Here is a 16,969-nt window from a genome sequence, read left to right as displayed (position 1 = left end):
ATCATGCGTAAATGAAATTCCTCATAAACATGCGTTTCAAAGCAAACTTCTAATAAAAAACTGACTTAAGTTTTACAAGAAAGACGACGATTTGTAGAACTCAATAACTTTATTACTTGGCGAAGTAAAAGTAATTTGATTTTCTAGAAAAGCTACACTTTCAAGAAAAAAGAGGGGTTATTTTTTTTTAAAGTCTTGAAAAAATTTGTATTTATATGACCAAATTGTTATTTCTATGGTAAAAAATAGCTATATCATCACTTCAATTGTTAAACTTGTCTTTTCTGACTTATGTATAAACTCCATATAGAAAATATTACAAAGTTAGCAATGACAATATTACATGGAATGTATACGCATATATATCCCTTCTGAATTTTTAATACTCTTTGCGTATGATAGCAACGGCTTTTTTGCCCCCAAAATCCTGTAAATCAGGCACATAATTTATTCAAAAATATGCCCTGATAGAATTTGTGATAAAGATCCACCCACAATCTTGCTGCGATAAATGACGATTAAAAGGCGACAGCCTTTTAATCGTTAGATCTTTCCTTTATTTTAAACACAGGTTGTAAAGCTAAAAATATCGAATCAATAGTATTCATGTTTGAATAATCTTTCCATTCATTCAGAATTTGAAACAAATTCTAAAGAATCTAAAGTTGTTTTATTAATTACATTGAGAGGAAAGAAGCTACAAAGCAGATTACATTATGAATATCATCAATACGCACAGCTTATATATTATGCATGGCTTCAATAGTGATTTGAGGCGAGTATTTTTTAATCATCAGCGTATAACAGTACTTAAGGAAATCAGAGATTAAGAAATAACATTCGCCATTGAAGTAAATAAATAAAGAAGACAATTTCTATAACATCTTCTATTCACTTTTGAAATTCCGAAATTACAACGGAGAATAATTGAACGCCTATACCACCAAGCGCAAAAAATACCAATTCACTAAAAATATTAAAAAATATATCAAAGTTTTGCATTTAAAAGAAAAGCATCGGTTAACCTTTAAGAAAGCATCGGTTAACCTTTAAAAAAATGAGTCGAGGTACATTATTACTTTTCCATCCAGCAGTCTAAGCAACTGACGTCAGCAACATCAACGTGCCATTGGTAAATGCGTTTTAGAGAGGAATCAATAAGTCTCCAAATAGAGACTTTCTGATCTACACTAGTTGAAACAATAAGGTTTTCAGTGATGAATTTCACACCTACACACAAAAAAAGTTTTACAAGCTTGAGTTGAACTCCAGTTAATAAATTGAAAGCATGCCCGATGAAGGGCGTATTTATAAAAAGTTACGACAGGGATAAAATATGAGGAAAACATAAAAGAATAGGAAGAAGAAGGGGGCCTATAGAAATACGCTTTCACACATATTGTATTTTTAATGACATTTCAGTGTTTATAATAATTAGGTCATGTAAAATATTTACTATTAGAATTTGAAATAATGTTACCAGTAATTTGTGAAAAATGTGCATGCTCATCTTTGGCTAAAAATTGTAAAGTGCAACTTTTTTCATTAAACAAGCTGATAGACAAAGCATTATCATCTCCTCCCGTAACAATAAGTTGTCCTAAAAAAAATATCAAAATACAATAAAAATATAAATAAAAAAGTATAAACAAATCGAAGAAAATACTTAACTAAAAAAAAAACAAAAAAACGCTCAAATTGAAGTGAAAAAACATAGACACCCCAATGACTCAAACAGTAATAGTTCTTTGCACCTTACAGTAGTTTTACACTTAGCATGGAAGCAAATATTAGCATCAGTATATTTAAACTTTAGTGACAAATACACTTTGAGTTATTAGCCATTACATGCTATGTTAAAACCAACTTCATAATATTTAAGATTTGAAAAAAGGATCTTGAAAATAAACATTTAAAGCGTCATAAGTCATAAAAATTTTAAAATTAAACAGCAATTTACCATTTAAAGTTGAGAAAAGATCGAGAGCATTTATTCCAGATTGGTGAACAGATAGATAAATCAAAGGTTGAATATTTTTGGATAAAGGAAAGCACAAATCGTGAAATTTAAATCTATTTTCATTAAAAGCATTAACTTTGGTTACAACTATATTGTCACGCATTTTTAAAACAAAATCGTTCAAGGCTTCAGTTATGTTCCATACAGCTAAATGTCCATCAGTAGCTATGGTGTAGATATATACAAGACATTCTTTAGTTATAAAATGTCTTGCAGCTTGAACACAATGCTTATGAAACTCCAAAATTAAAAAAAGTTGGAAAGTCAGTTCAGTTTGTAGATAAATTCTAGAAGGAAAAACCGAAAAGTAACTTTTTTAGAACTTCCAATTTTATATAAACTTAGTAAAAAAATGATTTTATGTTACCGTGCAACACCATCAGAGCAAGCACAAGTACATACAATGTGTTCTTTAAAAGCAGAAAAATCCTCATGAACATCGCTCAGTTTAAATGTACAACAATTTAAAAATCTCATATCATCTATTATTTCTTGATTTCGATAAATTTCTTTTTTCTTTTTTAACTCAGGATTGTATATTTCTGTAACAAGACTACATGATATTGCCTGATTATCATTTCCATTGACATCTTTAAAAGTTTTTATTACATCTGATGTACTATTTATTGGTAAAAATTGATCACTGAAAAGTTTCCAGCACTTTAATGATGTCCTGCTTCCACATGAGAACAAAAGCCCATCAAGTGTTGATGAAGATTGCTTGTGCAATACAAAACTAATATCCTTAACGCCACCGATATGACCAACACATGTATGAAGTAAAACTATTGTTTTTTCTCTAGGTTTGTCTTTCAGGATGTTAAGAAAATAACAAATCATTATAAGATTACTACCAGAAAATACAAACCAAGACTTTTACAACAAAGTGAAAACAAAGAAAGTAATTTACTCTAAACACTTTGATGGAAAATCAGAAATCTTATTAGATTTTAGATGAAAACATTTTACACAATTAAATTTAAAGCCACAACCAAAATCAATAAGTGATGAAAAGATACAACTCATCAAAGTCACTGTTGTATCTTCACTTGCTGCTGCCAATAACCACTCATTTGTGCCTTAAGATTTAATCAACTTTAACTGTCTTTGAGAAAAAAAAAAAAGGGAGAAGAAAAAAGAAAAAAAGAAAAAAAAGAGTAAATGAATGCTAGCATCAATAGGTACCATTATGTAAATATTTTCCTAAAACTTTAATGCAATTAACTTCTTTACCATGAAGAGAATCCTATTTTAAAAATATAAATACAATGTAATAAACACAACTTTTACATTTTTACACTTTTACAGAAAATATTTCACAAAACAAATATTTGTTAATCACCTCTAAAATTAGAGCTTGATAACTTATGCTCAAGTCATACGAAGAATAATTAATAGTTATCCCTTTGAGGTAGGAGAATAACAACTTGAACACTTTATCTGAGTTCTAAGAAAAAAAAAAGACTGCTATCTAACAAACTTTTATCTAACAGTACACTTATAAATATAGCACATATCAATATAGTAGAATTATAATAGGGTTTGCTAGTCCAAAAAAACTACAGGTGAATTTTTTTTATTTTTCTATATTGCAATAAGTTTTTTGTAAATTAAAATTTTAAAACAAAATTAAATCTCAACAAGGAGTCAAAAATCAAGGAAAACAAACATAAAAATATAAAGTTAGAATAATAAAAAAAATCAAATACTTTTTTATTTTACAGATCCACAAAAGTTCTTTGAAGATCAACCCTTGATGACTTTCTTTAAAAGTCTCCCTCATCATGTTAACAATATTTAACATAAAAATGAAAACTAGCCATTAGTAAACACAAGCAGAAGGAACTTTAAGTCTACCTCAGCAAGTCTTCCAAAAACTTTTGACAGTAAAATGTAGTAAAAGTTATTTTTTTTGATACCCTGAATGCTTGGTATAATTTGCCAATGTCCTTTGCCAAATCAAATTCAACATTTTTTTAAAGTTTTTTTTGCCTCTAACAAAAATGTAGTGTATTAAAAAAAATTTTTTTTTTTTTGTTTGCATCTTTTTTGTCATTAAATACATGTTGATCAGTTGCCTCAACCAACTATTTTAAATTCAGTTGATAAATGTCAAAAAAAATTAAAAGTATTATTGTCAGTTAATTGAGAGTAGTTATTGAGAAGTTTTGAAAAAAGCTTCATTCTATAACCATCATATATTATGGGGTTTAATATTTAGCACATTGAATGGATTAATTTGCAACATCTATAAACACCTTTATGAAGATTAGAGCTAAGATTAGTTATAATTATCAACTTTGAAAGAGCTTCTGGACCACCATACAAAAAAAAAAAAAAAAAAAAAAAAACCTAGAACAGATTTGGCTAAATTATTTTATCTTGCATTGTTGGGTTATCCAACATTTAATTAGATTACCTTAAAGATCAGAACTAAAGTGATTTCCACTTAAAAATCCAAAACAACCTAAACTTTTTTATATTAAAGCAATTTAAGGGGACATCAGCAGTTTTAGCCTAAAACATTCCTGTTAGGACCATAGAGAGAGGAAGTGAGAAATTTGCTATGGAATTATATTTAGCAGTGTTATTTTTTCTAATAGACAACTGTGCAAAATCTTTTTAATTATATTTGAAAAGTTTATTTTCCTTCTTAAATTTTTAATCACAAACATGTAAAAACAATTCTCATTCTCTTTTAAAGGATCAAAAATCAAAGGGCATTAATTTGTCAGAAATCAAATTCAATAGAACACATGTTATATTGTTTTTTTTTCAAAATCCAATTCTAAAGATGATCTAGTTAAAAAGTTTTACTAAATGTAAATGTTTGAGTAAAAAATGAGTTTTACTACCTTCTAATGATACCAGATCTGAATAAAAAAACACACTATAACAAGAACACAAGTACTCCACAGTTAAATGAAAAGTCAACAGTCTGGTTTAATTTTTTTTATTGCAAAAAAACTCTTCTCAAACTTAATAACACCCTGCCTGATATCCATGCTATAATCTTATAATATGTATACATTTAACCTTGTTTTGGATATACAAAGCTTGTTTTGGATATACAAAGCTTGTTTTGGAAATGAACTACAATATTTTGATAATTTAAATACCTGTTCTGGAAAAGAAACATCCCATGAGCGATAACCTCCTCCGCACTTTATTTTAAACAGAATTTCATTCAGTTTTGGATTCCATGCAGCAAAATAAGATTGCTTAATAAAAATGTTATATGCTATAACTTCGACTGTTCATCAACAACTAGATTTTTATACTATAATAACATTAAAGATAAAAGATTTTACACCCATTTTAAAACTTTAAGCTGTATAATTTAAACTGTGTAAATGATCATGTTTTTGTAAACTTTTAAGCTTTTCTTACCATATAAAAACCATATAAAATAAATTCATTTTTATGCATCCAAAGCCCTTCAATCCAGTCCAGCCCCTTACAACTCTAAAAACAATATTATTGTTGGCATTCAAGCTACAATCCAATAAAATGTGAGTTTTAAGCTTAAAATGATTTGAGCATCTCAATATCACCATATCATAACAGCATAATGTTTAATGCTCATAACAGCTGACATTAGTTAGCTCATAGCAGCTGACATAACAGCATTAGTTTTAATATGTATTTTGAAAAATAATCATTTTATATTTGTGATGAATGAAAGGTTCATAAAGCAAATTTTATATAGAAAACATTTAGTGAAATGCAATTAATTACCTTTTGCTTATTTACAAAATTCAGTTTATTGTTTTCAAACTTAAATTCTTGGTAAACACCATCACGTCCAGTGGTAAAGATTCTATTACCAAAGCAAGAAACAAATGTAACACCAGTTTTTCCATGTACACCAAGCAAAATCTGAACAGAATCCTGCAAAAAAAAGAGATTGAAAACTGATTTGAAAAACTTAAATAGTATAAAAATCTTTTATAAAGAATAACTATTACATAATAATTTTTATATCATTACCATATTAAACTTATATCTTGCTACAAGAATCAACACATACAAGATAAGGAGATATATTTTAAATGAAAATGTAGTAGTAGGTTTTTAAATCAATATCCATTTTTGCTTACTTTGGTTAAAACATTAATGGTAAGATTTATTATGTTGGTTGTAAACATCTAAAACTTGTGCAGCACAAACTTAAAGTTTTTACAGCATTAACTGAGCTTTTTGTAATATTTGCTAGAATTATTTCTTTTTTGTGTGGGTGTCAGCTTTGTTTAAGCATTCCATATTTAATTTTGAAAAACTGACAATAAAAACTTACATATGTATATTGTAAAAACCTATAAATATAACTTATTGTTAGCAATAGGACTAAAAAAAATCAACAAAAAAAAAATCAATAAAAGCTACCAATTGGCTATTTATAAATTACTTGTTTAAATCATCAAGATATGTCATAAAAGTTGTCCACAAAAAAATTTGTGACAAAAATATAAAGGACTTTTAAGTTTATTTTGCACAACCACAAAACCACAATACTAAATTAGGGGAATAAAGGAACCATTCTGTATTATTTATATGATGAGATGTCAAAAACAAATCTGATGTCTGGAACAGAAAGTATATAGATAAACAATGATTTAGCAAAGAAATTTGTTATAATCAACATAAAATTATGATAATTAAACATAAAAACAACATTAAAACATTTTAAGTGCAATCCTTCCTAGTTGGATACGCAAAATAATGTTCTCAAGTTAAGACACCTGTAACAAAACCTTAAGATACCTGTAAGCCTTATATGAAAGTTAAAGCTAGGTATAAAAATTAAAAGTTGGTAGATCAGAATAAAACTCATCAGATTGAATACATATTTTTTATTAAATTTTATACAATAATTTATCAAATTTTAAGGTATTTTTTTCATAAGTTTTTAATACATGATAAAAAGTAAGAGAATCCATTTTTGAAAATCTTCAAGCTCAATATATTGTACATTTATTACAGTTAGTACAAAAAAGTACTTCTATGATTTGTAGGATCAGGTTGGAATTAGCTATACTGTAATAATTTAAGGCAGAGAAACTGTTCCTTTTTACTAGAAACATATAAAATCTTAAAAACATCACTGTTATTAAAACTATTCATAAATTGTCTCTATGAACTGATAGCTTAAAACTTCATAAGTTCATAGTTTTTTTATTAATTTATAAACTTTTAGTCACCTCATAATGAGTATTATAGAGATGGATAGAACCACGTCGATCACCACAGATAAGATACATGGTTTTGGAAATTTCCACAAGTACTGCTGCTGTCACCCATCTTTGTCGTGAATATGGAATAATAAATTTGAATTCAAACTTTAAAGAAGTTAAAGAGAGAGAATATAAAACTGCTTCACCTTCTGGTCCACTAATCAATAAGAAGGTTTTTTTCTTAACTTTTAGCCATAGTAAGTTATATACTTTTCCACTAAATGGTGATATTTCTGTAGGAGGGTGAAGATTATCTACATTATAAAAGTTTAATTCAGTAGGAGGGTGAAGGTTATCTACATGATAAGTTTATTTTCTTTTTATATTGCCTTAATAGACTAAATAAAGTCATTTCATTTAAAATTACCTAACAGCAAGATTTTTACAAGTCCATTTAAATTACCAACAGCAACAACATGGTCAACCAATGCTAAACAGCTATAGGAATAAAACCTTGGGTCTGTATCAATAAGAATCCATTCACATAGAGTTTGAAGATATTTGTAAAGCTTCCTCAAAATGAAATGATACAATTTTACAACATTTTTCTCTGAAAAATGTACCAAAACAATCACTGGGTAAAAATATTTTAAGGTTTTATTTAAGATTATTTTTGTTTCAAATTTTGTTTTAAAACAATAATGTTCACTTATTTTCTTATAGATAAAAACAAAACCTACCCTTGATTGGTAAGTATAAGCAAACAGTTTTCATCAACAATTTTAACAAAACGAGGAAAATCTTTTTTTTCTTCTGATGAGTTTACAGTTGGTAGTTCCAACAGAAAATTGCCTGAAAAATTTGAAACTAATTGTTGTAATATTTATATCAATAGAAGATTATTGAAAAAATGAAAAAACAGTAAAACAGTACATGGCACAGATTCTTGCTGCAGATAAAGCATTCTAATGGAACCATCTCCACCTCCAGTGATAATCAAACCAGGAGTAACAGAAAGACTCCAAATACTTTTGCCTAAAAAAGGTAAGCTTTTAAATTATTCATCAGCAACATAAAAAGCTTTTTTAAAAAAATCTATATTCACCAGATGGCAAGACTAACACCAAGAACTTTTTATATTGTTTACCCTTATGACCAGTGAACTTCTTTTCTATTTGACCTTCCCTATTCCATAATAAACAAACAGCATCTTCACCAATGCTGACAATATTTTCCAGGAGATATTGTGCATCCCATACACGAGCTGTATGACCATACATAGTTCTTAAACAGGTCTCATCATCAATACTCCACAGTCGAATACTTCGGTCATCTGATACTGATAAAAGTTGTTTTTTACTTTCATGGAAGCGAACACGAAATATAACACCCTCCAAAAAAAAAAAGTAGTGATAACTAATGATGAATTATCTCACTTAAAAATATAACAGCTAAGATGTTGAAGCCAATATGAAAGTCAAAAACCATGTTTATGCTTTTTTATTATTTCAACTATTTTATTTACAAACGTTTATTTAAAAAAAAACTATTTTTATTCTTAACATGCATAAATACACCTAAGCTAGTCTTTTATACACTCTGTCTCAGGATTTCAGGATTAATTAAAAATGACGACTAACACATGTTTAATGAGTGTCATAAAAGAATACTATTGGACCATTTAACTTTTTGATAATTCTTTTAATTTTACAAAAACATCCTGTTATTAGCTTTTAGTTCTCTCATTCCTAGACATGTCAGATTTGATAAAGTTTTCAGCAGCTTACATCAGTTTAAGTAAGTGATTTATAGTATTAATTAAAAAATGCCTTGTGGAAAGGCTCTAACTGTTTTAGAAAGGGCAAAATTTTAGCCTTTCATGTTGGAAAATTTTCAAATCAAGAAATTGCCAGGAAACTCAATATAACAGAGCAACTTATCAGAAATTTCTTGAAAAATCCTCCACTATGAATCAAAATCTCTGTTCCAGAAGTTTGATTCAAATTCAAATAAATTTTTGTCAGAACTAGTAATGAATGTTAATAAAGAAACAATTAGGCAGGCTATTCATGAAAATTCAAATATTGTTCTTTCTAAAATGAATGAGGCATCAAGTCTGAAACCCACTCAAAAGAAGAAAACTGCATGAGATTTGCATGAGGAAATATGGATTGTGACTGGCAATAAGTTTATTATTAATGAGAATATTAAGAAGAATATTAATGAAAACAATTTTCCAGCTTCAATAAAAAAATTTAAGCTAAACTTTTCTGAAAAGAATTTTAATTTAGACAATACTAATGGATTGGATGAATATTAGCATAATTTGAGAAAAGAACCACAGTATTTTTCAAGCAGAAATTTTAGGATAAGGTTCATTAATGGTACTCAGTAAATGACAATAAACAAGAATCAGATTTTTACAAAGGACAGTAATACAGTATTAAAACTAAAAAGCATTAAATTTTTATGCCTTTTGTGTTACAATTTAAAGGTGAATTTTTAGAAACAAGACACCAATTTCTTGATTTTTGTCAAATTTATTGTTAATTTCCGATGACACCCTTATTCTAATATATTTTTTATAGTATATGATATGATTATACAAAGAAATTTTGAATTTTTTGAATAAAATTTAATATGAATTTCAAACAAAGTGTAGGTGTGTCTACAGACCTGAGACAAAGTTTAATATATTCAACAACTCAACAATCAATTTAACTTAAAAACTCCTTTTACCTCATGTCCTAAAAATGTTTTGTAAGTATTTTCATAATAGTGCCCTTTGTGGTTGTTCATATTGACTTTCCACAGCAACACTTTGTTGAACACAGTTCCAACACCAACCCAGATTACATTCTCTATTTCTGTTATTGTTGCAGAATATCTAACAACGCTTGTTAAAAAAACTTTTGAACATTTTCACTAAGATTTATGTTGCTTAATAGCAATTTATAAAATTTCAGAAATAAAATCAATAAAGGTAAGAAAAGATACAAAATACATTGTTCAGAACAACTGCAAATTAATTCTATGCTATTTGATAGATAACTCCATAGAAGAGCTGTGTTATAAGCTGATACTAGTAAAACTTGATTATTTGTCACCCAAAAACCATCCCAGATCCAAACATTAAAGTTTTTTTCAGAACTTTCGAAACTAATTCTATAATATATATACAATCAACTTGAAAAATATCTTACCTCACACACACACACACACACACACACACACACACACACACACACACACACACACACACACACACACACACACACACACACACACACACACACACACACACACACACACACACACACTCAACTTGATTTATAAAAATATCTTACCTCAAATCATTATTATCATTATGAATTGAAAAACAGATTACATTTTTTCCAGCAAGAGCAATAAAAGAATTTTCAAAATATTGGTTTTCTAAAAAAAAAAAAAAAAAAAAGGAGATAATTTAAAAAATGATGAAAATGATAATTAAAACCTTTTGTTTTCCTGAAATGATCACAAAAATCAATTTTGAAGTTTTTTTAAAATTTGATTAAAGTTTAAAAGAAAAAAAAACACAAGAAATCAGGTAAAATTCTTCTTGGGTAATTCCACATCAAATCACCCGAAATTTAGAAAATTTTGAACCATGGGTCCTCAAATTTTTTAAAAATTTCTTTGACTGTTGCATCTTAAAAAGAAAAGTTAACACATAAAATTTCAGCTAAAAATGTTGAGCGGTTGACAAGATACTGCAATTTTAATATTGACCTGGTTTCCCAAAATGACCCGGTTTTCATAACATTCTGAAAAAACATTTTTCTTAAAAAAATAAGAAATAAAAATGGCAAAAATATGAAAATAAACATATATAATGTTTTTTTGATGCTGAATTCAATAAATGTACTTAAAATGCTCAAATATAAAAGGAACATGAAACTAGTTGTTTTATTAACTTAAAAGTTAATAAACAACTAGTTTGTATAAACCAAGTTTGGGGCCCAATATCTCAAAACACCCCCATCAAATTTTTTTTTTTTTGCTGTTAATATTTTCAACTGCTTATAATCTTACTAGGCACAAAAAATCTAACTGGAAAAACAATTGAAACATATGGAACTTTAATTTCAAAGATCTATTACTTTTTCAAGAAATTATTTTAAAAAACTTGCAAATAGAATTCTGTAAAATATTATATTTACTTTATAGACTCCTTAAAAAAAAAAAAAAAAAAAAAAAAAAAAAGAATTTTGTTATATTTAAGGAAGTCTTAATTATATAATAACTTAGCTATTTGATCTTAACAACTGAAAAAAAACATCCTGTTTCGTTTTTATATAAAAACTGAATAAGTGTGATATTGATGTGCATTTGTTTTTAAAATTTTGACAGCTATATTTTGTAAAAGTTTACAATAACTAGTTTATAAAAAGTTCAGTTATAAAAAAACATTTATTGGTAAATTTTATTTAAGTTTTAACAAATTAACAATTTCATATATATATATATATATATTTCATATATATATATGTAGATTGTATATATATATAAATATATCTATAAAGAAAATTAACAATATCTATCAGTGTAAAAAAATAAACAACATAGGGATTCTGAAAAGGTTTGAATTATTTCTATATTAAAAAATTTTCCAATCTGTCTAAATTACATATATTCACTGATGGTTGCGCACGACAGTACAAAAATTGTAAAAGCTTTTACAATCTATGCCAACTAGAAAGTGAATTTGACCTTAAAGTTGAATGGATCTTTTTTGCCACGTCCCATGGAAAGTCACCATGCAATGGGAGTGGCGGTACTGTAAAAAGGTTAACAGCACAAAAAAAGTTTAAAACGACCATACAGAAACCAAATTCTCACATCAGAAGCTATGTATGAATTTTGTATTGAGAAAATCAAGGTTGTTAATTTCATTTACATAAAGGGATTGGACTTACAATTGCAACATGAAGAGCAAAAAGAAAGGTACACTGGTGTAACAACTCTACCTGGTACTGGTAACTTTCATCAATTTATACATCTTGGAGATAACAGGGTTGGGGCAAAGAGGTGTAGTACGAACATTAATTATTCAATAATCCACAATCTTAAAAAGAAACAAGATATATTTCAACTTAATACTGTTGCTTTAGGTTGTTATGTAGCTGTTGTCTGTGTAGTAATGGATCGGCATTGTAACTAAATCCAACCTAGAAGAAGTTGATGCTAAAGTTAAATTTCTTCACCCAAATGGTCCATCAATCTGTTTTAACTGGCCTGAAAGAGAGGACTACTGTTTTATTCCCAACACCAACATATTGAAAAAACTATCTGTTCCACAAGCTTGCTCTAATTCCGGTAGAAACTATGTGTTTGAAAATGCTGAAATAGAGGAAGTACAAGTAAAATGGGAACAATATTGTAAACTATTACAACACAGTCAAAATAACTTACATCTTCAATACCTTTAAAAATCTTGTATATTTAAGTGACTGTTTAAATTACGATTAACTTACTTTTATTTTATTTACAAATATTTTTTGGGAATTTCTTGAAAAAATAATAGATCTTTGAAATTAAAGTTCCATATGTTTCAGTTGTTTTTCCAGTTAGATTTTTTGTGCCTAGTAAGATTATAAGCAGTTGAAAATATTAACAGCAAAAAAAAAAAAATTTGATGGGGGTGTTTTGAGATATTGGGCCCCAAACTTGGTTTATACAAACTAGTTGTTTTATTAACTTTTAAGTTAATAAAACAACTAGTTTCATGTTCCTTTTATATTTGAGCATTTTAAGTACATTTATTGAATTCAGCATCAAAAAAACATTATATATGTTTATTTTCATATTTTTGCCATTTTTATTTCTTATTTTTTTAAGAAAAATGTTTTTTTCAGAATGTTATGAAAACCGGGTCATTTTGGGAAACCAGGTCAATATTAAAATTGCAGTATCTTGTCAACCGCTCAACATTTTTAGCTGAAATTTTGCATGTAATATTTTTTTATAATAAGGAATAATGTGTCAAAATATAACACAAAAGGAAGACACATGGTTCAATGGACTGGGTGATTTGATGTGGAATTACCCTCTTTCAAAAGTATACAAAAACTTACGACAAAATTTATGGATTCTACTTTCATGAAACAACTTTGTTGAAAAAATTTTTTCATGAGTTCTTTTGGAATAAACTGTAAGCTTGGATCCTTGACCTAAAGCAAGATAGGGTAACATAAAAAGTTTAATTTAGTAGTGATGCATGCTTATGAATTTTTTAACATTATTTTCAGCTTATTAATACAAAATTAAAGTTTTTGTTTGGAAAAGCAACTTATTCTTTGTCATTTTTTTTTTTTTTTGGAAAAAAATAACAATAATATAAAGTTTTTACTTAGTAAAAACCAGTAATTACTTAGAAGGGTAGTGTAATTAATTCCATCATTACTAGGGAGGATACAGATATACATGGTTTCTTTGTTTGTTTTTTTTTACTTTTTTGAAGTAGAAACCTTTAAAGAGATTTTGTACATATAATTTCTCAAAAAAAAAAAAAAAAAAAAAAAAACAATTAGACTTCTAAAATTGTATTTTACTGTATAAAAATTGCCAAAAATTTGTATGTAACATATTAACAAAAAATTTACCTGATAGAATGAAATCTTTGTATAAATGTAAAGCAGTAACAGGACATTTCAAGATAGATTCCATTTAAAGAGTACTTCAAAAAAAAAAAAAAAACACAACTATTAAACATAACAGCAATCAACTCTAATTAAATAGATTAAACAACCAAATCTGAATTAGAACTATTGTATTAAAATTTTGAAGCGCTTTGAAAATTTTACAGGCAATAAAATCTAATATATAACAAAAAATAGATTTCAGGCTGTGACTACTTACAATTAACTACATCATTTTTTATTTCATTTTTTCAAAATTTTATAAAAAAGTAATCTTTATAGTATAGAGGTGAGAATTTTTTAATTTTTGACTTTGAAAGTTCAAAGTATTGATAAATTTAATAATATGAGTTTTAAGATAACACAGAAGAAATTTGTAAAAGGTAAAGAATGACTCTTGTCTTAACAATAAAGAAAAACAAGGCTGAAAAAAGAACTATGAGCAAATGGGAAAAAAGTTCCAACTAAAATCTAATAAATTTAATTGTGATGAAAAAAGATGCATAGCTTTCAAAATTACATGTAGATGTTATTTTAAAACCTAGTTTAGCTATTTTTTGTTGATACTATTATTTTGGTGTAAAGTGGATATTTGCAAGGTATGTTTTTAGTTTCCCCAATAAAATCTGTAATAAAGCAAAATTTTACTGTCATACTTTTAAATCTCTAATATGAGAACAAATGGAGGCTCTCATTTTATAGTATTTTTATTGTATCATAAGTAAAAAAAAATTTAATACTCTTATTTTTATGTGAAGGCACAGCATAAATTTATTAACTAAATTAAAAAAAAAAAAAAATAGCCAAGTGTGTGTATACTTGAGGAATGGTACTTTCCCCATTTCTGAACAAACAAAGTACTGTATATACTATTTTTAACAGATGTTGATTAAGTAAGAACTTACATTCACTTTCTTGTTTTAAATATTTCTTGGACAGCAGCAATCGAGCTTGTAATTTTTTCTTTTGCATCAGGAATGTTTTGAAAGTTTTGCTCAACATATACTCCGGTGAGAGCACCGGCAAGTATACCAAAAATAAAACGTTTGCTGATGTGTGACACTAGCACGCCAGCAATAAAACCTTTAAGAAATGAAGTCGGAGTTGGCTGCTTTTTTTTATCAACATCAGACATTGCTTCGTTTATTCACGTTGTTTTACTTTTAAAGTTTTGAAATATATATAGAGAAGTATCCATTCCGTCTGATGTCAACTCTGTAATACCGTACGCATGCGTTGGTTGGTTTGTCATATGAGTATAAAATCATGTAAAAGACTGGCACACAGAAACTAGCTAAAGTTTGCAAAGCTCTCACTTTTAATGTTAGCATTTAATATCAAAGATATAACTTTTATGATCAAAATATTAAAATCTGGAGTTAAAAAATAGATATGCGTGGGTTACACGGGTGTTTACTTAATTTTTACTAATAAATAGGAAAGTGTAGGTCATTTTATTTCAAATAAAAAAAAATCCTATACTTTGATTTAGATGAAAACTATTTTTTTACTTCAACTAGATTCTCTTTTATCTAAGGTTATTGATTTTTAGGTGGAACCCTACTTAAAGGAAAAATATTGCTTTGGGAGCAAAATGTGAAAAAATTATTTTCTTAACTCGTTTTTTTTTATGTAAATTTTGCCTCATTGCTTTACATAAACTACTTATATTACTTATTAAAATTTATAAAATTACTTATTAATATAAAATATCAAAAAAATTTTTAGTAGTGAATAAGTCAATTTATTTCAAACTAATTTGTATCTAGTTTTTCTGTATTTCCTTTCTTTATATAAAACTTGAAATAAATAAATGGTTTATTAGTATTCATATTAATACTATCATTAATATTACTACTAATATACTTCTTAATACTCTTATTAATATTCCTGTTATTATTCTTCTCAATATTTTTCTTATTATTCTTTTTAATATTTTTCTTAATATTCTTCTTGACATTTTTCTTAACAACTTTATCAATATTTTTATTAACATTCTTATTAATACTCTTGTAAATATTCTCATTAGTGTTTTCATTACTATTAACGTTTTCTAAGCAAAAATAATATTTTGCAATCAATTGTGGTAGTAATACTTTATCCGATTTTACCAAAAAAAGATTCTTTCTACTGCTCTCTCTATTATACTAAACTGCAAAACCTTTATAAAACCATTCATCACTTATATAATATATTAAAGAATGAAAAAACGATTTATAAATCATTAATGTTTCAACAAGAAGTTAATACTTTTTAATATAAAAAAAACAAACAACACTTTTAACGAATCTTTAAAGATAAAAATTTTCTCCTGATTTTTCCCCTTCTGATTGTTTCTTTTCAATTTCCAGTGGGAGGTTTTTTTAAATAACAAGTAAATGCTTTTTACAATTTTATAGGCTCACCATGTACGGCAAAGGCCATTTAAAGCTTTCTAAAAATTTCAAAAAGTTGTAAGACTAATTTATTTGCGTATATATATATATATATATATATATATATATATATATATATATATATATATATATATATATATATATATATATTAATGAGAAGGGGCGAGAGGGGAGGGAGGATAAATATTCATACAAAAGAATGCTGCATGAAAATAAGTTACTAAATTAACTGAGAAAGTGGATAAGATATGCGATAATGTATTTTCCCAAGTATTCGAATCAACTTAGTAACCCAAGGAATATTGAAATAAACTTTTAAGAAGAAATAAAATTTTATTCTTCCAAAACAATTTTATATGGAGAAATTGTTTCCTACCAATTAAAGGCGGAAAATACTTTACCTTGTAAAAAAGGAAATTCAAACATATTTCATTTCAAATTTGAGAATTTTTCTAGCTATCTTCAGCATGACAGAATTAAGCAAATTTTAATACCTTAAGTAATTATTGATGAATTTACAAATTGTGAAGAGCAAATTGTTTATAGTATGGTACACAAATATATGAACCAGTAAATACTTAGGGAATATACTTTTAAAAAAACGGTAAATACGTAGGGAATATATTTTAATTATAAATCTAAATTATTTTCTACTGATTAACTAAATCATACTGATAAGCTTTTATTTTGTTAAAAGAT

The 16,969-nt window shown here is 26.8% G+C and overlaps 1 protein-coding gene and 1 pseudogene across 3 annotated transcripts; one reads left to right on the top strand and one right to left on the bottom strand.

Moving 5' to 3' along the window:
• Window positions 1-872: 872 nt before the first annotated feature.
• LOC149891068 (tRNA (34-2'-O)-methyltransferase regulator WDR6-like) lies at window positions 873-15,249 on the bottom strand. Of its 3 annotated transcripts, none has more exons than XR_016450390.1 (22): window positions 14,780-15,249; window positions 13,839-13,912; window positions 13,311-13,406; window positions 10,542-10,629; window positions 10,192-10,359; window positions 9,934-10,081; window positions 8,342-8,585; window positions 8,128-8,229; window positions 7,935-8,046; window positions 7,622-7,767; window positions 7,222-7,508; window positions 5,759-5,911; window positions 5,411-5,485; window positions 3,730-5,241; window positions 3,363-3,467; window positions 3,206-3,266; window positions 3,040-3,099; window positions 2,388-2,829; window positions 1,961-2,307; window positions 1,481-1,600; window positions 1,080-1,230; window positions 873-967 (listed from the first exon to the last, which is right to left on the bottom strand). XR_016450390.1 is itself a non-coding variant. In XM_090080765.1 (22 exons), exons 2-22 carry the CDS (start codon window positions 13,900-13,902, stop codon window positions 892-894), a joined length of 3,147 nt encoding a protein of 1,048 aa, XP_089936891.1. In that variant the 5' UTR covers window positions 13,903-13,912; window positions 14,780-15,249; the 3' UTR covers window positions 873-891. The 3 variants fall into 3 exon arrangements, 1 of the variants encoding a protein (XP_089936891.1); XM_090080765.1 differs by having other exon boundaries at window positions 5,140-5,241; XR_016450389.1 differs by lacking the exon at window positions 3,206-3,266 and having other exon boundaries at window positions 3,040-3,125; window positions 5,140-5,241.
• On the top strand, window positions 10,925-12,665 carry LOC149891069 (uncharacterized; annotated as a pseudogene).
• Window positions 15,250-16,969: the final 1,720 nt, after the last annotated feature.

Source organism: Hydra viridissima, unplaced genomic scaffold (genome assembly GCF_058129835.1).
Source record: "Hydra viridissima isolate aposymbiotic clone 2 unplaced genomic scaffold, HvirCarnegie_v1 scaffold_3, whole genome shotgun sequence".
NCBI classification, from domain to species: Eukaryota; Metazoa; Cnidaria; class Hydrozoa; order Anthoathecata; family Hydridae; genus Hydra; species Hydra viridissima.
This window is presented reverse-complemented; position numbering and strand designations above follow the sequence as displayed.